Genomic DNA, 23,437 nt, shown 5'->3' on the forward strand with positions numbered 1-23,437 from the left:
GGTTTCACCACAGTGACACATGCAATACAAGATCAACAGGTCATTCAGACAGTACTCAGACACTGTCAAAAAATAATTCTTTTATTCTCTTTAATCTACACTCAATACCCCATCATGACAAAGGGAAAACAGAATTTTAGATTTCTTTTTTTACAAATTTATTAAAAATGTAAAATCAGACACTTTCTACTGAGATGTTTCTACTCCTTGATTGGAGTCTGCCTGTGCTAAATTAAACTGATTGGACAGGATTTCACAGCTGACAATGATATCAGAGCAGAAACCAGGACATGAGGTCAAAGGAACAAAAATAAATTAGTGGAAAAGAAACTGGCAGTGGAGTCAACAGGAAACCGACGTTGACTAGTTTAAGGATGGTGCTGGTCCTCTAATGCAGGGATTCTCAACCTTGGGGTCGGGACCCCATCGGGGATCACGAGACACTGGGTCTCTAGATGCCTTTAGACTGGGGCTGAACGATTTGGGAAAATAATCTAATTGCGATTTTTTTCACCCAACACTGCGATTTAATATGTGATTATTCTTCAGGTTCCTCATCTTATAAACCATTCTATATTATAACACACAAAGCTATCTACCCCAGAAATTTATATCAAATCTCCCAAAATCTACAAATAAATGTTCAAAAATTCTGAGAAAAAACTAAGAGTTTAAAACCTGCCCCACCACCAAAAAATCAAATCAAATTCTTAAAAAAAAAAAAAATAAATTCCTCAAATTTTCATAAAAATACAAAAGAAAAAAAATCAAAGCAACCACCCTCCAAAAAAAATAAAATAAAATAAAAATTAAAAATTAAAAAAAATTAAAATCAACTTCTTAAGAATATAAATAAATTTCTCAAATTTTCATGACATTACCTACAAGTTTCAAAAATAATTCCCCCAGAAATTTGAATCAAATTTCCCAAAATTTACTAATAAATGTTAAAAATTTCCATTAAAATAGATGCAATTTTCTAAACAAATTTCCAAAGAAATTCAAATCAAATTCCCAAAATACAAATAAGTTTATCAAAATATCAAGAAGATAATTCAAATTTTCAAAGCAAACCCCCCCCCAAAAAAATTCAAATCAAATTCCTAAAAATATCAAAATAAATTTCTCAAATTTCTGCAAAAATATCTAAAAATTTCTGAGCAAAAATCCCCCAAAATTCAAATCAATCTAACAAAAAAGTCTTATTGAAAATATTTTGTCCTTTAGTTCAATTTTGATATGAATTGTAATAAATGGAAGTGATGATATTATGGATTTCTTATTTTGAAGAAGACAAAAATATACAAAAAACAAGGACAGTAGGAACTTTGGTCAATTATTCTAGAAAATATGGACTCTTGAATGTTTGCATAATGCAAAGACCAAAACCCCTCTGCCTCAAAAAATGTATTAAACTGCTATTTCAAAACAGGTCAAAGAAATATTCAGCCTTTGTGATTTGAAAATTGCAATCGGTCACATTGTGATTTAATCTACATTTCGATCAATTGCCCAGCCCTACTTAAAACAAACCCATAATATTTGTAAGATTACACATTTGCCACTTGACATCAAATTTGCCAAGTTTTATTGTTTTTTTCCCACAAATTTTTACACATTTTTTCCAACTAAAACCCATTTTTGTCTATTTTAAACCCTTTCCACCATTTCTGTCACTTTAAAACCAAATGTTGCCACTTTCTCTATGTTGTTGCCTCTTATTGCCTCTATTAGCCATCTTTTACCACATTTTTACATTTTTTTTTAACTTTTTAATCTCCGTCTACTAATTTTTATGCCTGTTTTTGCCCATTTAACCCATTTTTGCCATTTTGTGCTTATTTTTGCCACTTTGATTTAATTTTTGCCGCTTCTAACTCATTTGTGCTAGTTTCCAAAACCACATTTTATCACCTTTCTAACCTATTTTTTCCATTTTCAACCCGTTTTAATTCTGTTTTTAAGAAAAGGGATTTACATTTTGAAAAGGGCTACTTCATATTGCACAAAAGAATTAAAAAATGGTTTATTTGATAAGAGTGGTCATTATTCAGGTTAGAAATATGGATATCACAGCTAAATTTTACAATGGACCATGATTTTGCTGACCTCCCTGGTCCCTCAGTTTGTTTGAGCCCCAGAAAGCTCTCCCCTGTACCCCCCTTATGGGCAGCCTTGTTAAACATGACTATTCCTGAATTTTCATGGCTGTGTTCGTCCATCTTCAGGTACACTGGGGGTCCCCAGGTCTCTGGCACCTTTATTTTTGGGGGTCCCAGGTCTCTGGCACCTTTATTTTTGGGGTCCCCAGGTCTCTGGCACCTTTATTTTGGGGGTCCACAAGTCTCTGGCACCTTTATTTTGGGGGTTCCCCGTCTCTGGCACCTTTATTTGGGGGTCCCCGGTCTCTGGCACCTTTATTTTGGGGGTCCCAGGTCTCTGGCACCTTTATTTTGGGGGTTCCCAGGTCTCTGGCACCTTTATTTTGGGGGTCCCCAGGTCTCTGGCACCTTTATTTTGGGGGTCCCCAGGTCTCTGGCACCTTTATTTTGGGGGTCCATGGTCTCTGGCACCTTTATTTTGGGGGTCCCCAGGTCTCTGGCACCTTTATTTTGGGGGTCCCTGGTCTCTGACACCTTTATTTGGGGGGTCCCCAGGTCTCTGGCACCTTTATTTTGGGGGTCCCCAGGTCTCTGGCACCTTTATTTTGGGGTCCCCAGGTCTCTGGCACCTTTATTTGGGGGGTCCCTGGTCTCTGACACCTTTATTTGGGGGGTCCCCAGGTCTCTGGCACCTTTATTTTGGGGGTCCCCAGGTCTCTGGCACCTTTATTTTGGGGGTCCCTGGTCTCTGGCACCTTTATTTTGGGGGTCCCCAGGTCTCTGGCACCTTTATTTTGGGGGTCCCCAGGTCTCTGGCACCTTTATTTTGGGGGTCCCTGGTCTCTGACACCTTTATTTGGGGGGTCCTTGGTCTCTGGCACCTTTATTTTGGGGGTCCCCAGGTCTCTGGCACCTTTATTTTGGGGGTCCCTGGTCTCTGGCACCTTTATTTTGGGGGTCGTGGGCTGAAAAGGTTGGTAGCTCCTGCTCTAATGAACCTGCAGTAGAAATCAGCTCACCTATGGCTCCATCTAGTGGACATTACTAACAACAGCACCGTTCTCATCTTTGCTCCTTGTGTGGAAAATACCTGCAACTTTATATTCTATGGCACAAATCTCAGGATGCTTATCTGCCAAAGCCACTATGCACTCTTGGAAATAACAGGGTGACTGATCGGCTCTTGGGCTTGTAGTTTAACCGTTCTAATTCTGGGTTTATTCATTCTAGGTGTGTGTTGGGAAAACTAGCTTTCACTGGAGTTGTAAAACTAGAACACCCTTTATTATAGTTCTTTAAATGATCTGTGTTGTACCAGAGTAGGAATTAAAAACGAGACTGTACCTGGCAGGCTTTTGAATTTTATTGGCGATTTTTGCAAGACATTCTGTCCATTTTATTCCAGTTACAATAAATGCATAACAACTGTTTGAGAAGATGTTACAAGGATTATGGTGAAGAGAAAGAAAAGGCTTTGGCTGCCGTCTTATTTAAATTTATTTACAAAGAAACTTTCTTGATTAATCCTAATATCGGCCCACTCGTCGGGGTGGACGAATCATGCAGCAGAGCTTGGATTTGTTGAAAGATCGTGATTTTGCTGAGTCAGAAAAGAAAAGCATCATGAAAGAGTTGGGCAATACTCTAGCTGTCACAGTTGAGGCTAAAAGCGATGAAAAAGACACAATAACAATAAAATCAATTTGAAAATAAGTGCAAAAGGCAAATTATCCATTTGGGATGATTAAGAATTCCAGTTAAAAACTTGGATGGCTAAGTTTTCTTTTCTCTACCCATCACACCAAGTTAAGCAGATTCACAAATCATACTGTACAGAAATTCTTCAAAGTGCAAATATTATGAATTGGCATAAGCTGGTATATACATTTCATTTTCTCGATGACAAAATCAAAAATGCACGTTTTTGTTTGTCCAGTTAGGCTCGATGATCAAACACTGCTCCAGTCCCTGTGGACAGTGTGCCTGACTTACACTCACTAGGAAACAACACCTGCTGATATTGTTCTCACATATTCTAACGCCTTCTCTCCACGACGAAGATGCACTCCCGTTGGGAGCGTCGATGCATCGCCTTCTCGCTCCAAGAAAGGAAAGAGGAATCTGAGTCTAATCTAATCAGAAAATCCCAGAGAGATACACGAGTCGGGTTAATCTAAATCATGCACAACATGCAGAACCAGTCACATTTTAATTGGCTTTATTGCATTTTCTCTGGTTTACTGGTAATTAAAATGACTTTGTTGGCAAGTGAGTACGGTAAACACAAACACTTGATTTTCTCTCATCGCTCTGTGAAGCTTGTCCTCGTCTAAGTCAAGAACAAGCTCTTCACTTTGGACAAATCCTAACCTCTGATGACTAAACTACTGGACTTTAGCACTGGGCTTCACATTCACAGCCCCTGTGGGCCGACACAGATACCATCATTGCATATGACTCTTTGACTCCAAAGAGTAAGCCGGCTCACGGCAGCTACTGCACCGTATGTAAAATGCTGACTGTCACCAATTCCAGAGCACTGAAGCTAGACCTCCCACTCAGTCCTGGCTCTGGGCCGCTTATCTCTGCATGGACTGAGTGGTCTGTTTGGCTAAAAACACTGATTATCCAAGGAGCTCTGACTGAAAACGCCGGGCCCCTCAGTAGCTTACAGAAACTGTTACGCCAGACGTGTATGGCGACTTAACTGCTGCGACCGTAATAACCACCGACATCGTACAGAGCTGCAGTTTTTATGTAATGATGCTTAAAAACATCAAATGGTTCCCACAAATGGGACTGTACCGACTATTACATTAGCATGGATTTATTACGCTTATGACAGTAAAAATCCCTGCCTGTCAGAAATGAACTAGCCTCCCTCAAGCTGGCAATTTTTGTTCGCCATGAAACAGGAAGAGTTTTTAAGAGTCAGAGCCATCACTCAGAGCCAAACACTACAAGACTAAACTTTGAGACTTAACCCATTTTTACCCAGTCTGCTAAGATTCAGGGCTCCACCAGTGTTTCAAGACTCTGAAAAACTACTTCCTGTTTCCTGGCGAACAAAAATGAACTTTGTTTTTTTGATGTGTCTTAAGCTTAAGCTGACTTAAATCCACTTGCAGTTGGAAAAAAAAGGCTACAACAAACAACAACAACCACAAACAGTTTTGTATTCATATTAAATCTGAGGGGAATTATTAAAAAGTTTAAAGCTGCAGATTTTCTGTTGTCTGGCTGCAGACCATTCACTGAGACGCTCTGATTCAGAACCATTCACTGAGACGCTCTTATTCAGAACCATTCACTGAGACGCTCTTATTCAGAACCATTCACTGAGACGCTCTTATTCAGAACCATTCACTGAGACGCTCTTATTCAGAACCATTCACTGAGACGCTCTGATTCAGAACCATTCACTGAGACGCTCTTATTCAGAACCATTCACTGAGACGCTCTGATTCAGAACCATTCACTGAGACGCTCTTATTCAGAACCATTCACTGAGACGCTCTGATTCAGAACCATTCACTGAGACGCTCTGATTCAGAACCATTCACTGAGACGCTCTTATTCAGAACCATTCACTGAGACGCTCTTATTCAGAACCATTCACTGAGACGCTCTGATTCAGAACCATTCACTGAGACGCTCTGATTCAGAACCAATCACTGAGACGCTCTGATTCAGAACCAATCACTGAGACGCTCTGATTCAGAACCATTCACTGAGACGCTCTGATTCAGAACCATTCACTGAGACGCTCTGATTCAGAACCAATCACTGAGACGCTCTGATTCAGAACCATTCACTGAGACGCTCTTATTCAGAACCATTCACTGAGACGCTCTTATTCAGAACCATTCACTGAGACGCTCTGATTCAGAACCAATCACTGAGACGCTCTGATTCAGAACCAATCACTGAGACGCTCTGATTCAGAACCAATCACTGAGACGCTCTGATTCAGAACAGAAATACACACTAAAACTTTCAAATTAAAACCAGGTTAAACTTCTGTTTAGGGTAAGTGTAACAGTTAGGATACAAATAATCAGAGTTAACAATATTCTAATGCAGCAAGCAGACCCCTACGTAGCCAAGCTAAGCTAACAAAGCAGCTACGTAGCTACTGCTGCATTCCATTTACTTCAGAAGTCAGATTTCGGAGCTGACGTCACACAAGTTGAATGTGTTATATTTGCTACAAGTTTGTTACTGACCTGTCTAGCAGATTAAGTTGAACATTCTCTATGTACCTACGTTAGCTTTAGCTACATTTGCTAAAGCTCATGTTGGTAAAGCTAACTTATGTAGTAACGTTATGTAGCTAGCATAGCTATGGTAGCTTTAGCTACATTTGCTAAAGCTCATGTTGGGAAAGCTAACTAATGTAGTAATGTTGATTATGTAGCAAATGTAGCTATGTTAGCTTTAGCTAAAGCGAGCCACTGTTGGCGTATCTACCTCTAAAACGGATCCATAGGTGATTTAGTCCCAGGCTAGACCTCTGAGCTTACTCTCTGATTTATGAAGTGTAACATCTAACCACATCTGTGATGTTTGCAGTGCGGTTACGTCATGAATGTAGCTGCCAGACTTTGTTCATGAATAAAATATAAAACAGGAAGTTCGTTGAACCGGCACTTCCTCTGCAGCCTGACCCATAGAAACAGAATAATCCATGCTAATGTGACAGCCGTCACATTTGTAGGACTACTGCGGTGCAGGTTTGTGTTCTGATTGTATTTTATGACATTTGTGGGCAGTTGTAACGTTTGCAGGTGTAACACAACTCTCATGTGGAGTTTAAGAACTAAAAAGTGCACTACACTAAGTCTGAGAGAAGAAACACAAACTGAAATAAAGGAGGCTAATGCTAACAAAGATGGGTCAGGTTAAAGGAGGAACCTTGGCTGTTAAATTATTTTAATGTACCTTTATCTTCATTAAACTAAAGACGCCTTTGTGATGGATGAAGACTTTCTCTGCATAGGTCAGAACATCGTTAGAACTACTATTAAAAGGCAGACACATTAAAAAGAGTACTCCTATAGAGAAGCATTTGTGTGCACTTTTTTTTTAACCTGCAATGAACCGACCTTTCTTCTTCTGTTTTGTCTGATAGCAAGCAAAGCTGCTCTTACACGAATCCTAAAATTTGTTCAAAGGCTCGTCTATTTTGAAAAGTTGATCGTTGTTTCAGTAGTTCATCCAGTCCAGCATTACTGAACTAAATACAGTCACATACAATCAAATTATTAAAAACAATGAGGCTATTTTCCTGTCATGATAGTGGAGAAAAGCCGTGTTAATTTGGGTTTGGGTTGAAAAGCCTACACGCATCAGGGTCTGTGATATGTAAACACATCTGTGGCTCTCCTCCCTGAAGATGACACGGTTGTTTTAAGGGTAGAAAACTGAACACGGCCTCAGTCGGCACAGTTAAGGTAAGACTTGTTAAAAAAAACACCCTGAAAATAAGAAGGTGGAATGGAAAACTACTCTGTCCAAGGTTTCCTGTTGTGAGCTTGATCTTTGTTAAAAAGTCAGAAAAAGGCAAAGATGGAGGAGATACTGAAATACTGAAGGCTCAGAGTAGGTCTGAACTTTTATCTTATGAGTCTTTCTTGGTTTTGAGATGATGAGAAATATTGTGCTTCTTAAGTGCGTCTGTCTCTTAGAAATATCTGGTTTTGGAACAGCTGATGGGCACTGAATATCTCTAAAGGACTCCTGAGAGACACCACACTTCTGTCAGACTGGTTTTTCTACTGATCCTGGAGCAGACTGAGCTTTGAATCAAAGAAAATAAAAGTCTGGGGGTAAATCGGATCACTTTTTGGGGGGCTAGGTTCAGAAGAAGCAAAGGTTTCAGAGCAAGCCTTGTTATGCTTTCAACAAGACTGGTTTTAACACTTTCTCCCTACTTCTTTCCTTCAGTCCTTCCCCAGCTCCTCTCTTCACTGCAGGGCTCCTCAGTCAGGTCATTGGAGGGGGGGGAAGGAACTTCACATTGGAGAGGAATGGTGATGAGAAGGAAACCTGGGGGAGAGAAATATAATCAAATTAACAAGAAAGAATCAGTGTTTTTGTAGTTTTAGTGTGAGGATTTTGCCTTACTTTTTAGTAGAGGAAGAAGAGGCGTGTTCTATGAGAGGTGGCCATATTCTCTGACATGTTGCGGACTTTAAGGTAGTTAACGAAACCCCTGAAGAACAGCAGCAGACCTGGAGAGAAATAAAAGTTCAGTTTAGAGCAGAGATCTCCCCCTGGGAGTCACACAGTAACGCTAGACACGTGTGAAAAACTCACCAAGCAGCAGGAAGATCCACCAGAGCCAGTACTGACCGTTAAAGTAGCCGGTGAAGTAATCCGAGAACTGAGAACAGAGAAGCACACACACGTTGCATTCAGGACTTTATTTTCAACTAATATATCAACCACCATTAACATATGGAGCAGATTTATAATAATAAAAAAACAGGAATGAATGCAGTGCACTTAGAGGGCACAAACATAGCACAGTGCAGGTAAAAAAAAAAAATAAATAAATAAATAAAATTAATATTGTTAATAAAATAGTAAAATAAAATAAACTATAATAAAAAAATGTAATAAATTTATATTGTTAATAAAATGATAAAATAAAATAAAATAAAATAATAAAAAAACAAAATGAATTAAAATTAATATTGTTAATAAAATGATTAAAAAGAACATAATAAAAAATACAAAAACAAAATGAAATAAAATTTATATAAAAATTTAAATAAAAAAAACATAAAAGTAAAATAAAATAATAAAATAAAATATATGAAATCAAAGATAAAATAAAACATAATGAAATAAAATAAAATTACTAATCAAATAAAACCTATAATTAAAAAAAAAATATATATATATAAAAATCAAATAAAACAGAATTAAATACAATGAAACAAATAAAATAAAATAATTTTCCCACCCTGACAATTAGAATCCACTTAATGAGAGAAAGCCCAAAGCCACAGATGGCCCCGTAGCGTCCTGCGATGGTATTGGTCAGACAGAAGGACAAGCAGAACCCGATCCAGTTGAACAGGAAGGCCACTAGAGAGAAAATCAGCACAGAACATCGGTTCAACAAAAGTTCTCAATACAGCTGACATCTCTATGTAGAATTTTATTCTGAAAATGGAAAAGCACTGTGCCACCTGTAACAAGTAGAGATAAAAAGATCTTAAAGGAAAAGCCAAAACTAAACAATTACTACATTCATGTGAATCTAAACTATATGGAGGCCCATTTTCACAACTGGGATAAAAATTCAAAATTATGTGATGGTAAGTCAGTTTTGGGATGAATAGACAATTATGAGAGAAAAGACAAAATTCTAACAGAAGTCAAAATTATGAGAAAGTCGTACTAATGGTTGAAAACAAAAAAACAACAATAATAATAATAATAATAATAATAATAATTAACAAAATTTAGCATTGCTTACTGAAAAAGGCCAACATGAAGATTCCATCATTCCCGACTCTCAGCTGATCAGCATCACTGAAATCATCTCTGGGAGGGAACTCATCATCCTAACATGCACAAAAACAGAACATTAGGATAAATAAAGGTGAATATATTTACAGACATGCTTCCTCGCAAACGCCTCAGGCTTGTAGGTTTAAACTGTGTATGAAAGTAGGAGGAGGACGCTGAGGAGGAGTGTGAAAATCTGCCCTCACCCTCGGCATCACCTCCACAGTGGAGGCAGCCATGGCGGCCGCTTTGGCCTTCTCCGCTTCGTCATATGTGGGCAGTGAGGTTGCAACGCTGTAGGGCGGAGGCACTGGGAAGTCGCCTTGGAAACTAGTCTCTGTTTGAACGTTGGAGAGGAGGAAGACTGAATTAGAAAAGGAAAGACTGAAGAGATCATCCTGTCATGGAAATCAACACTGGCTCATGAGGGAAGGCACTTCAGAAGCTGCTTCAAACTACTGCCACTATGTCAGCAGCTCTGATTGTTACAGGAATAAAGTTACTGCTTCAAACTACAGCCACTATGTCAGCAGCTCTGATTGTTACAGGAATAAAGTTACTGCTTCAAACTACAGCCACTATGTCAGCAGCTCTGATTGTTACAGGAATAAAGTTACTGCTTCAAACTACTGCCACTATGTCAGCAGCTCTGATTGTTACAGGAATAAAGTTACTGCTTCAAACTACTGCCACTATGTCAGCAGCTCTGATTGTTACAGGAATAAAGTTACTGCTTCAAACTACTGCCACTATGTCAGCAGCTCTGATTGTTACAGGAATAAAGTTACTGCTTCAAACTACAGCCACTATGTCAGCAGCTCTGATTGTTACAGGAATAAAGTTACTGCTTCAAACTACAGCCACTATGTCAGCAGCTCTGATTGTTACAGGAATAAAGTTACTGCTTCAAACTACAGCCACTATGTCAGCAGCTCTGATTGTTACAGGAATAAAGTTACTGCTTGGAAAAACACATTTAAAGGAAATCTTATTCCTGTTAAACATACCGGGCGATGCGGCGGTTGCTCCCAGGTCGATGAAAGCATAAGGAGGTGGAGGTGCATCCGACTCCCCCTGAGTCCTTGATCCCGATGGCTCTCCTGCTGCTGGGACAGGAGCCGGGCTGGCCTGGGCCGGGGCCTGGCTCTGTTCCTGGCTGGACGTCCCGGCCTGGGCTGTGGCAGAAGTGCACGGCTGCTGCTCGCTGGTCGACGCCTCTGAGGAGTCGTCCTCATTGTGCAACTGGAAGAGAGAGGACGAGGCCGAGAACGGGCAAAAGATCAGCCGAAGTGTGGATGCTCCAGGGAACATGCTTGGTTTCAAGTGTCTAAAACTGGCATCAGCCTCGCTCTAACGTGTGTCAGAGTTACAAGAATTTAACTCAGGAACTGGCAATAAATACTGGATGAGGAGATTTCAGTCATGCTGTTCACACTCTGACATAACAACTGATTCTTGAATTTATTTCAGCTCCATGTGCTATGAATAGTTTAGCATTCAACGTCAGATGTCGGACAGAAAAGGACAGAAAATTGGCCGTTTTGAAACGAGGAAATCTGTTGATCATTCTTATTTATAAACAGCCAGAAATGTTACAGAAAGCTGGCCTAGACCATCTTCTTTATTTTATTATAACAGAGACCCAACATTAATCTACCCTGGGCACTTAGCAACAGCAGCAATCAATATAGGAATTAAAGGACAAGTTCAAACAATATTTGTGCACAACTGCTTCATGCATTAGTTTCAATATGCAGCATAAACTGCATATGCACTCTCTACTCCCTTGTCATTATATAATCTGAATATAATGAATGAATGAACATTTCCTGGCCAGGGCAGGAGCTACCAGTCTGTTTGACATGTGCACACAGACCGGAGACTACACGGTATGTCAACACAGACAGGTCTTTGGAAAAGCCACACACTTAGAATCAGTTAATGAGCGTCCCACTACAGCTGAGAGAGTCACTTACACTCTAAGGACAGTCATTTGTGCTTGGCCAAAGTGCCAAAAGCCTTCTGAAATTACAGAGGCTGATGGGAGCGTGGTGGTTACAGCGGGGCTAAAGAGAGGGAGGGGCTTCCACTAAGATGCCCTTGAGAAAACAAACTGGAATCATGACAACCATATTACACCCTGTAATAGTTTGTCCTTCAGTAACAGACGCTTGTGTGACTCTTGACTACATAAATGATTGTCTTCTAATCTGAAACCAGCATGCCGAAGGCTGCTTTATAGTTTAGTCAATGACATATAATCTTAATCACAACACTGATTAATAACCCCACAAACAGCTGAGGCAAACATTACATGAAGCAGTCTGCATGTCGCTGACCATGCTAGACTTTGTCTCATCTTTGACACAAATATCACAGCTCCATATTTGTTCAGGTATTAGAACAGCAAGAATGTCTGAGTCCGGAAGTATTCTAAAATTAGAATAAAAACGCTGCCTGAATCCCCAACAAAGGTGGGACATATCAGATGTTAGAACTGAGCCAGCTTGTTCCTGGCTCAGGTCTAAAGCCTGCACCTCTGATGGTATGGGGCTGCATTACTGCCTATGGCGTGGGCAGCTTTAACATCTGGAAAGGAACTATCAATGCTGGAAAGCAGAGAGAGCTTCTAGAGCAGGGGTCATCAGGTAGATTTGCACCAGGGCCAGATTTAGTCTCAGCAGAAACTCTGGGGGCCGGATTTTCAAATACACAAACATTAAATGAACATTTTGGTCTGACTGAAATATTATTGCAGTAGTATTTGTATTTTCCTTTAAACTACAGGACATTTTTAGTCATTACCAGTGAGATCTGTCCCTGTTATCTATAACGCAGCAGGACACAAGGAGACAGACCTGACAGCAGGATTGGCCGGAGAAAATGGGCCCTCCCTAACTGTCATTTAGCTCCAATATTAACTCATTTTGTCACTTTTAACCTCTTTTTGATACTTTTGCCTCTTTAACCCAAATTTTGCATGATTTTAACCCCATTTAAACCACGTTTCCTGCATGTTTATCCCCTGTATGCCACTCTTTTGTCCATTTTTGCCACTTTTTCTATTTTTGCCACTTTTTAACCCCTTTTATTATTTTTTTTTACAATTTTTGCATCTTTGAAACCCTTTTTCCCACTTTTTACCCATTGTTGATACATTTTGCCCCTTTTTTGCCTCATTAACCCAATTTTCAAAGATTTAAACCCCTTTTAAACCACTTTTCTGCATGTTTTATCCCCTGTATGCCACTCTATTATCAATTTTTGCCACTTTTCCTCAATTTTTGCCACTTTTTAACCCATTTTCTTTACTGTCTTGCACTATTTTTTGTCATTTGTAACCAATATTTGATACCTTTTGCCCCTTTTTCCTCCTTTACCATTTTTGACACATTTTAACCTTTTTTCACCACTTTTTTCTGCCAGTTTTTGCAACACTTCTACTGACCTTAACCATTTTTTAAATATCGACTAATTTTTACAGTAAATTTCTGTAAAAACATGTAAAATGTTAAAGTCATTTTAAAAATATTTCAATGTTAATTGTTTTATGGGATGGATTTAACAGCTGCAGACATTTAAAGCAAAAGGATACTCTTAAAATCTTCTTTTCCTCCTTTTCTGAATGTAATGATCTTTCAGGGGCCGGACAGGAAGCTTTGGGGGGCTGATGGGGCTACCAGTTTATGATCAGTGTTTTAGAGTAACAATGGGACAACATTCCTCTCCCAAAACTCTGTGTAGACGTTTACAGACTGTTAAAAGAAGAGGGGATGATACAGAATGGTAACAGCTGCCTCGTCCAAACTTTTTAGAGATGTGTTGCTGCCATCGAACTCAAAATGAGCTAATATTTCTCATGAAATCCAATCCAATAGACTTTATTTATATAGCACATTTTATAACCTTAACATTTCCACAGTGCTGCACAAAAAACATCATTTAAAAACAAAACAATTGTTCTAACTAGGGCTGAATGATTTGGGAAAATAATCCAATTGCAATTTTCCCCCCTAATATTGCAATTGCGATATGATATGTGATTTTTTCTTAAGTTTCTGATCTTATGGTTTTTGCAACAAACACAAAAAATAAATCATTCTATATTACAACAAACTCAATATTAGATAAAACTAAAATATCTAATTGTCATGATTTTGACTCGTATTGCAAATTGAATAGGAATTGTTGTATTGAAGGGAGTCATACATTTTATGTCATTCTCATATTTTGTAAGAAAAACGTACAAAACACTAATCTAAAAAAACTGCTACTTGGATGGTTGCATGATAAATAACTTATAACATCTCTGCAGCAAAAAAAGTTTTAAAATTGCAATTTTGACACAAGTTTCAGGTTGCAGAACTATTGCACCTTCTGCGATTTGAAAATTGCACCAGGCCATATTGCGATTTAACCTAACCAGAGCGTTCCAGAGTTTAGGGCCGACACAGAAAACGCCCGGTCCCCCCTGGTTTTAAGTCTCGTCTTAGGCACCACGAGTTGAAGCTGGCCCTCGGACCTCAAAGCGTGTGCTGGTGTATAAATTTGGATGAGATTCGGGATGTACTGTGGGGCCCGTCCATTCAAAGCTTTAAAAACAAACAATAAAATCTTCAGATCAGTTATGAAATTAACAGCAAGCCAGTGCAAAGACGCAAGAATTGGGGTGATATGTCTCAGTTTCAACATCTGCTGTGTTTATGTTCTATTGTGAATCAAATATGGGTTTATGAGATTTGACAATCATTTACTTATTTCAGTTTTTATCTACCTGCCACAACTTTTTGGAAGTGGTGGTTGTGTTGTAGTGAAACCTTCACCATATCATTATCACGTGGCTTTATCTCTTAAGTAATAGCTGTAAACACTGTGGTATAATCCACACAGGGGAAACACCGTAGTTCCTACTAAGACAGAAGGTCAGACTGATAACTTTAACAGTCCTGCACGACTACGCATGGATAAAAAACTCTATTAAGACATAATAAAAATGGAATTCATACGCCAACATGCAGATAATTTCATCATGAAAAGCCTGGATGTCTAACCCCCTTATCAAACTTGTAAAAAAACAAGCACATGCTTGGTTTGTGAGTGAACGAGTGTCTGACGACTGGCTAAGAATCAAGGACAAAGTATAATTCTCCCCCGCACACAGGCTGTTACGTAAGATCTTAACAAAGTAGCCACAAGCCTCCTCGTGAGGCTAAATATCACCCGGACTGAAAGCAGGCGCATTTGTAGAAACCAGAGTCTTTTTAAGATAAATAAAAAGCTGAAGGCAGAATGTGGGGAGAGAGTGCAGTCTAGATAAAGGACATTATTAGTGTTACACAACAGCAGCGAGTGTCTGGATGTGCTGAGCTGTACCTATACTACTATTAAAGATCTATTGTTTCAGAGTTAAATAACCAGCTTTGTAAACTGTTACTTAACAAACAAAAGTTAAAGCAGAACTCTTATTAGCTTTGGCTGATGTTAAATCCTTGTGGATTATTGCTCACAGACGCAGGACAACAGGCATCACAGCAGCCAAGCATTTCTCAACCATTCCCGTTACCCTGCATGTCTGCTAGCACTGAGACCAGCACCGGCCTTCACCAGTACACAGCTGCATCTCAGTTCTTCTCTGTTTAATCCAAAAACTTCCACACAGTTCAGATTCATCTCATACAGAGTGAAATTTATCAGAGGTTTTTGGTTTTACAGAAATCTAACATCCACTATCCTCAAAGATAACAGAAATGTTGACCTTCAGGAAAATTCTGCTCATTCATCACTCAGTACTTGGTCTGAGCTCCTTTTTACTGCATCTGTGCTCCAGATCAGTCCGTGGTCCTGCTGGGGGGGGTTATGAAGCCCAGCTTCTCTGATAGCAGCCTTCAGCTGGTCTGGATTGGTGAGTCTGGTGTCCCTCATCGTCCAAAGCTTCTCTATGGGGCTCAGGTCAGACCAGTTAGCTGGCCCATCAAACAGTAACACCACAGTCAGTAAACCAGTTTCTGGTAGTTCTGGTCTCACTGTGGGCAGGTGGAAAGGAAATCAGGATCTTCATAAAGCTTCTCAGCAGGTGGAAGCTCTAAAATCTCCTGCTAGACAGCTGACAGCGTGGACTCTGGACTTGGTAAAGACCAGGGGACCAACAGCACCCCAAACCATCACTGACTGTGGAGACTGGAAACACTGGACTTCAAAACCTGAAGGATTCTGGGCCTCTCTGATCCTCCTCCAGACTCTGGGAACTGGATTTACAAATTAAATGTTTAACTTTCTTCTATAAACAAGACGTTGGACCAGTGAAACCACAGCGGTCCAGTTCTCTCTCTCCTTAGCCTGAGGGAGATGCTTAGAACATTGTCTGTGGTTCAGGATTGGCTCCACACTAAGAACACTTTCAGTCCATGTCCTGGATCCGCCTGTGTGGTGGTTCTTTATCCACTGACTCCAGTCTCAGTCCAGTCCTTCTGAAGCTCTCCCAAGTTCCTGAATCTGCTTTGTTTGACAATCCTCTGAAGGCTGAGCTCATCCTGGTGATTGTGCTCCTTTTCTAACCACACTTTTCCATTCAGTCAACGATCCATGAATCTGCTCTAATACAGCCTCTGAGAACAGCCTGGTCTTTCAACAGTGACCTTCTGTGGCTTACCCTCCTTAAATATCTCTGATACAGCCTCTGAGAACAGCCTGGTCTGTCAGTAGTGACCTTCTGTGGCTTACCCTCCTGAAATATCTCTGATACAGCCTCTAAGAACAGCCTGGTCTGTCACCAGTGACCTTCTGTGGCTTACCCTCCTTAAATATCTCTGATACAGCCTCTGAGAACAGCCTGGTCTTTTAGCAGTGTCCTTCTGTGGCTTACCCTCCTTAAATATCTCTGATACAGCCTCTGAGAACAGCCTGGTCTTTTAGCAGTGTCCTTCTGTGGCTTACCCTCCTTAAATATCTCTGATACAGCCTCTGAGAACAGCCTGGTCTTTCAGCAGTGTCCTTCTGTGGCTTACCCTCCTTAAATATCTCTGATAAAGCCTCTAAGAACAGCCTGGTCTTTCAGCAGTGTCCTTCTGTGGCTTACCCTCCTTAAATATCTCTGATACAGCCTCTGAGAACAGCCTGGTCTTTCAGCAGTGTCCTTCTGTGGCTTACCCTCCTTAAATATCTCTGATACAGCCTCTAAGAACAGCCTGGTCTTTCAGCAGTGTCCTTCTGTGGCTTACCCTCCTTAAATATCTCTGATACAGCCTCTAAGAACAGCCTGGTCTTTTAGCAGTGTCCTTCTGTGGCTTACCCTCCTTAAATATCTCTGATACAGCCTCTAAGAACAGCCTGGTCTTTCAGCAGTGTCCTTCTGTGGCTTACCCTCCTTAAATATCTCTGATACAGCCTCTAAGAACAGCCTGGTCTTTTAGCAGTGTCCTTCTGTGGCTTACCCTCCTTAAATATCTCTGATACAGCCTCTAAGAACAGCCTGGTCTTTCAGCAGTGTCCTTCTGTGGCTTACCCTCCTTAAATATCTCTGATACAGCCTCTAAGAACAGCCTGGTCTTTCAGCAGTGTCCTTCTGTGGCTTACCCTCCCTTTGAAGGGTGTCATTGATTGTCCTCTGGACAGTAGTCAGCAGTCTTCTCCATGATTGTTGGCCACATCACCAGGATTAATTTTTAAAAAGTCTTGGAATATTTCACTTTGAGTGAGATGAAGTTAGAATATAAATAACTGTAACTGACTGAAGTGAATGACAGAGAAAATGAACTTTATTATGGTATTAACTTCCCTAAGTAGTGCCTGTATTTCTATACACTCAGGGGTCAAAGGTAATATTGCTCAGGCTCGTTTTAACATTTGAATGTTAGCATTTCTGCATTAAGAAGAGAAAGTCAGGCCCCAGAGAGCCTGGTTATTAATAAGTCAGTGGTAACTCATTATTTCATGTCATGCCCTCATGTGACTCGGTAATATGAAGTTGAAAACATGACTGGCCTCAGCTAGTCTCTAAATATTACGGAAACAGACTGAAACCGTACGCCGTATTTATCTAGCTGGCTAGCTAGCCGTTAGCCTAATTCCCCTGCTAGAGCTAATGTTAGGTAGTTTATTAATATCAGATGTTATCGTCTACCGTGTAGTTTACTTTTTAGTCAACGGAGAGTTTACTTGTTGTTAAAGACAGCCGTGTTTACTGTTAAAACCGACATTAATAATCCCGTCTAGCTGGCTAATGTTAGCGTAGCCGATGCGGAAGTGCTAGCTGAGCTGTCAGAGCAAAGCCGTCTAAAATAGTAGAGAGTAAAAACACAGGCTGTGGCTGCTGGGTGGTGCTGCTAGAGTCTGTGTCTGTCCTCTATTCTTCATTCTCATCCAACAGTGCAGATTAGCCAGGTCTTCTTCCACACTAGGCCCTGTTTCTCTGACGGGCCCAGCTAGCCCTCCGTGTTTTGGCCGTCCACTCACCACTTGGTAACGGCTCGCTGGATCCATCCCGACCAGATTCAGCTGGCAGCAAAGCCAGCCCAGAAAACAGAGGGGGAATCTGCGCTAAGTCGTGGTTGTTCCGAAGTTCGCCCAACGGAGAGGAGGTACTTATCTGTAGCAGTTAAATAACAGAGAACAGATCGATGACAAATGGCTGCAACCCCTCATACACTGGCTTAGAAAAATACCGTTAAAACAGCGTCAAGCTAGAGCGGAAGATCGGCTACTTCCGGTTGGGTGTTTCAAAATAAAACATTCAATGGCGTTACTAGTTGTAGTATCACCAAAGTCTGATTTTATTTTATTTTTTAATGAGTGGGGATGCTGAGCAGCAACACTACTGATATCAATATTGATATTGATATTTGGTTCATCATTATTCTTCTGCGTCGGCTATCTCCTCCTTCATGCTTTGTCATATCGACACCGTTTCAACTTTAAAAGATTCAGTTTCTTCGTCATTCGACTGCTTTGACTTTTCCCATTTCTAACTTTTATAGTTTTTAAAATATAGCTATTTTTATGCTATTTTCAGCTATTTTAAGGCTACTTTCAGCTATTCTTAAACTATTTTCAGCTATTTTTAGGCTATTTTCAGCTGTTTGAGGCTTCTTTCCGCAATTTATTATCCTTTTTTTTAGCTATTGAATGTAATTTTCAGCTACTTTTAGGCCAAAATTAGCTATTTTCATGCTTTTTAAAGCTATTTCTATGCTTTTTCAGCCATTGAATGCCATTTTCAGCTACTTGTAGGCTATTTTAGCTATTTTAAGGTCACTTTCAGCTATTCTAAAACTAATTTCAACTATGTTTAGGCATTTTCAGCTTTTTTTTAAGACTATTTTCAGCTATTTTAGGCTTTTTTCAACATTTTGGGGCTACTTTCAGCTATTTTATCCTTTTTTTGCTATTGAATGCTATTTTCAACTACTTTCATGCTATTTTATGCTATTTTTGTGCTTTTGGCTATTTACAGCGGTTCTTCCACAATTCAGCTCTCAGCATCGCTGTGCTTTTTAAGGTGAAATTGCAATTTTGATCTAGTTATTCCAAAAAGTTTCAAATTTAGTTTTCGACTTATTAATATCATGTTTACATGTATTTTCAATTTACGACACACCATGCAGGGCATAACACAGCTATTTCTAACTCCTACTCATGTCAAAGATATAAAATGTTACATTTTTGTCACAATTTGGGTTTATGGTTTATTTATTATTATTTATTAGTGGAAAGTATTTATAATTTCCAGTGTTATTAGGTGGCACAACTGTATCTTTTTATTTGTATTAATACAACATAGATTAAAAATAGATTTAACTGTAGAATAGTATTTCTGTATTTTACCCCCAAAGCAGATATTTGTGAACTGAATACAAACAAATATAGCCAAAGTTTCTGTAATATTTTTTTGTGTGAAGTTGCATCCCTTGAGCCAATTTCTCCTCTGATGGTGTGAGGTGTGGCTGTGATCTAGCTAAAAAAATATAAAGCCCTGAAAGTAGTCACAGTGTGAAAACGGCGTCCCTTCACTTCCTGTCTGACTCTAACTCCAGCTAACTTGATGCAGAGGTGGATCCGGATTTCCACGTTTGGTGAAAGGCTGATGACGCAAATGCATTCAAACTGGTGATTAGATAGGCCACTAGGTGGAGCCAACGTCCACATACATTACCCAACCATAACAAGCTTGATTTATTTATTTATTTATGTATTTATTTATTGGACACATCTCTGCACACTGTCTGATAGCAGCAACAGTATCTGGAAAAAAACATGATTTAAACTATTTTAGCATCAGGACCATATCTGCCAACATTTAGGGTTCAGAATAAGGGGCACTGGTATGGTCAGTCACACACGTGTAGGTCGGTTTACAGCCTTCACATTTAAAGGAGGGGGGTCTGGATTTAGACTTTTAGCAGAGTCTTGGTGTCTGTTGTTTAAAGTTAGTAAAGATATTCTTAACTGTATGGCGTCTGTGTTAATCCTGTAGTAAATGATGCTGCAGAGATGGTAAAGTTAAGCTGTGATAACTGTATTTTATATTCAACCTGAATAATAGCCAATCAGATCACAGCAACAATACATGAATTTATTTAATTATGCTGCAGTATAACTATATCCTTTATCAAGATGTAAACCTCTTCTCTTAAAATAGAAATGCCTTTTTATTAGTGATGTTCAAAATGAGGCAAAATGAAAAAAAGAAAAAAAAATCTGTGAAATTGGTCAAAACTTTTAAAAAAGAAATGCCTAACATGAGTGAAGAGCAATTTAAATGTGTAAAAGCATAAAATGGGATTTAAATGACAGGAAGAGGTGACTAAAATGGACGTAGAGCGGCAAAACAGTGAAAAACTGCAGAAAGCAGCAAACATGGGTGTAAAAGTGGCAACAGAATGGAATTAAAGGGCAGAAAGACTGAAATAGGGTCAAAAGTGGCAACAAAGGGTAAACACTGGGGTTAAGTGGCAGAATTGAACTAAAAGTGGCTAAACCATGGGAAAAAATACATAAAATAGAACAAACATGGCAAAACAGCAGTGATAATTATCATTAGGTGGCAAAATTGGCAAAACAGTTGCAAAAAACATCAAAAATGTGCTTGTAGTGGCAAAAAGTGGTGTAAAGTTATAAAAAATGAGTTCATAGTGGTAAAACTGTTGCAAAAAAAAAATTAAAAAGATAAGTTTGTAGTGGCAAAAAATGGTGTAAAGTTGCAAAAACAGAGTTCATAGTGGTAAAACTGTTGCGAAAAACATCAAAAATGTGTTTGGAGTGGCAAAAAGTTGAGTAAAGTTGCAAAAAAAGAGTTCATTGTGGTAAAAATGTTGCAAAAACATCACAAAAGAGTTTAAAGTGGAAAAATAGGGTTGAAAAACATCAAAATTGTGTCCAAACAGTGGCAACCAAAAAGACAAAAATAGAAATGAGCTAAGAGTGACAACATCGCTGCAAAACACACAAAATAGTTAAAAAGTGGGAAAAAAAAGATGCTAAAATAAGTTTTTAGAGGCAGCATTGAGTTTAAAGTGTTAAAAATGTGGCAAAGACTGAAGTGAAGTTGCATCAAATGGGTTTAAAAATGGCAAACACTGAAAAAAAAACCATCAAAACTTTGGCAAAAACAACAAAAATGGTTAAAAAATTCAGTGTTTTTTTCAGGGGTCCAGCCGCATCAAACTACAAATGTTAGCAGACATAAATAAACACCTTTCAATAATCAGACAATTTTAAAACTTTTCCTCTGATAGCTGTAATGTGCTTCTGTTACCACAAGATGGCGGACTTAGAGTCCACTAATGAGGCTCCCAGGTCCTAGTTCAGCTGAGCTCAGAGTCATGGTGCAGGAAAAGCTGTCTGTATATGAGGATGTAGGAGGTGAAAGAGAGGAGATAAGAATAAAAATTCAAGATTCCCCGTACCAGAGAGAGGAGCGTGCTGCAGAAAGGTGTGTGTGTGTCTAGTGGAGCAGGTTGGACGTCCTGCATCGGTGCATCATCAACAGTTGTGTCCTTTGCGAGGCGGCGGGCGTTAGCAGCATTAAGGATTCACGGCTACACCTTCCTCAGCGTCAGCCGTGCATGAGAGCAGAGAGGGCCTGGCTGCCGTTAGGTCCCCACTTTTAGAGCCTATAATGGCACTTTAGAGCATCCATCACTGACACACACACACACACCCACGCGCACACACCGTCACCCGCCCACACAGAAAACACAAGCAGGATGTTGTTACCTGGCAACATCATCTCAAGGTAAATAGGCGCTATAAAAAGGTGTTATGTAAAGAGTCAGTGGGTGTCTCAGACTCATTCTTATTCTGGGGGAGCTCTGCTGTTTGACTGGAGGTGAGGGTTTGTTCGTGGCTGATGGAATCATGTATTACAGGAGGAAACATCTGTCAGGGTTGTAAAGGACGCCAGCAGCAGTTTAACCACAGAGCTGGAGTCTGTTCAGGCGGGTGTAGGGTTTGTGAGGAACTCTGCCTTTATGAAGGATGGATGGAACACTTCAATATAGGAATATACTTCAGCCTCCTCAGCATAAACTCACATCCTTCCTGTATGGGATTGTGTGAAAATGATTGAAAAGCTACTTATTTAGAATTCAGCTGCTTTTTCTACATGGGAGCAATGCAGAGAGCAGAGGTATGCTACAGCTGAGACTGCCTAAACCTAAGATGATTAACACAAAGAGCCACAGAGTGCTTGTGCATTCTAAGAAACAGCCCCACAAACATAAATAAGTCCCACAAATGTGATCACAGTCTTCTTCATGAAGATGTGTTTGAGCTGTACACCACAGTACAGGCTGGTCAGATGTTCACCCTCAGACTAGTTGGTAAAGTAAGACCCTTTTCTCAGGAGGGTGTCTGAGCTCAGCCTCACAGATAGGGGGAGGAGCTCAGATATCCAGGAGGATCTCAAAGTAAAACTGCTGCTCCTCCACATCAAAAGGAGCCAGTTCAGGCTGTAAGAGCTTCTGATCAGGGTGCCTCCTTGGGGCCTCGTCTTTGGAGGTCTTCTAGGCACGTTCAACTGGAAGGAGACACAGGGGCAGACCCAGAATGCACTGCAGGGTTTATGCATCCTGTCTGGTCTGAGAATGCCTCAGGACCTCCAGAAGAAGTTGGAAAGTGGAACTGGGGAGAGGGATGTCTGGGTAGAGGTGCATGGATGGATGGATGGATTGATAGATGGATGCATGGTTGGATGGATGGTTGGATGGATGGTTGGATGGATGGATGGATGGATTGATAGATGGATGCATGGTTGGATGAATGGATGGATGGATGGATGGATGGATTGATAGATGGATGCATGGTTGGATGGATGGATGGATGGATTGATAGATGGATGCATGGTTGGATGGATGGATGGATGGATTGATAGATGGATGCATGGTTGGATGGATGGATGGATGGATTGATAGATGGATGCATGGTTGGATGGATGGATGGATGGATTGATAGATGGATGCATGGTTGGATGAATGGATGGATGGATGGATGGATGGATGGATTGATAGATGGATGCATGGTTGGATGGATGGATGGATGGATGGATTGATAGATGGATGCATGGTTGGATGGATGGATGGATGGATGGATTGATAGATGGATGCATGGTTGGATGGATGGTTGGATGGATGGATGGATGGATTGATAGATGGATGCATGGTTGGATGGATGGATGGATGGATTGATAGATGGATGCATGGTTGGATGGATGGATGGATGGATGGATTGATAGATGGATGCATGGTTGGATGGATGGTTGGATGGATGGATGGATGGATTGATAGATGGATGCATGGTTGGATGAATGGATGGATGGATGG

At 40.0% G+C, this 23,437-nt stretch overlaps 1 protein-coding gene across 1 annotated transcript; it reads right to left on the minus strand.

The window, feature by feature from the left end:
* Positions 1–3,447: 3,447 nt before the first annotated feature.
* Positions 3,448–18,290, minus strand: ndfip2 (Nedd4 family interacting protein 2). The gene is made up of 8 exons (XM_041781544.1): positions 18,075–18,290; positions 10,631–10,865; positions 9,830–9,960; positions 9,592–9,679; positions 9,073–9,197; positions 8,421–8,487; positions 8,229–8,335; positions 3,448–8,150 (listed from the first exon to the last, which is right to left on the minus strand). The coding sequence occupies exons 1-7, from the start codon at positions 18,099–18,101 to the stop codon at positions 8,232–8,234; spliced, it is 777 nt and encodes a 258-aa protein (XP_041637478.1). The 5' UTR covers positions 18,102–18,290; the 3' UTR covers positions 3,448–8,150; positions 8,229–8,231.
* Between the last annotated feature and the right edge of the window lie 5,147 nt (positions 18,291–23,437).

This window comes from Cheilinus undulatus, linkage group 24, assembly GCF_018320785.1.
Source record: "Cheilinus undulatus linkage group 24, ASM1832078v1, whole genome shotgun sequence".
In the NCBI taxonomy this organism is placed as follows: Eukaryota; Metazoa; Chordata; class Actinopteri; order Labriformes; family Labridae; genus Cheilinus; species Cheilinus undulatus.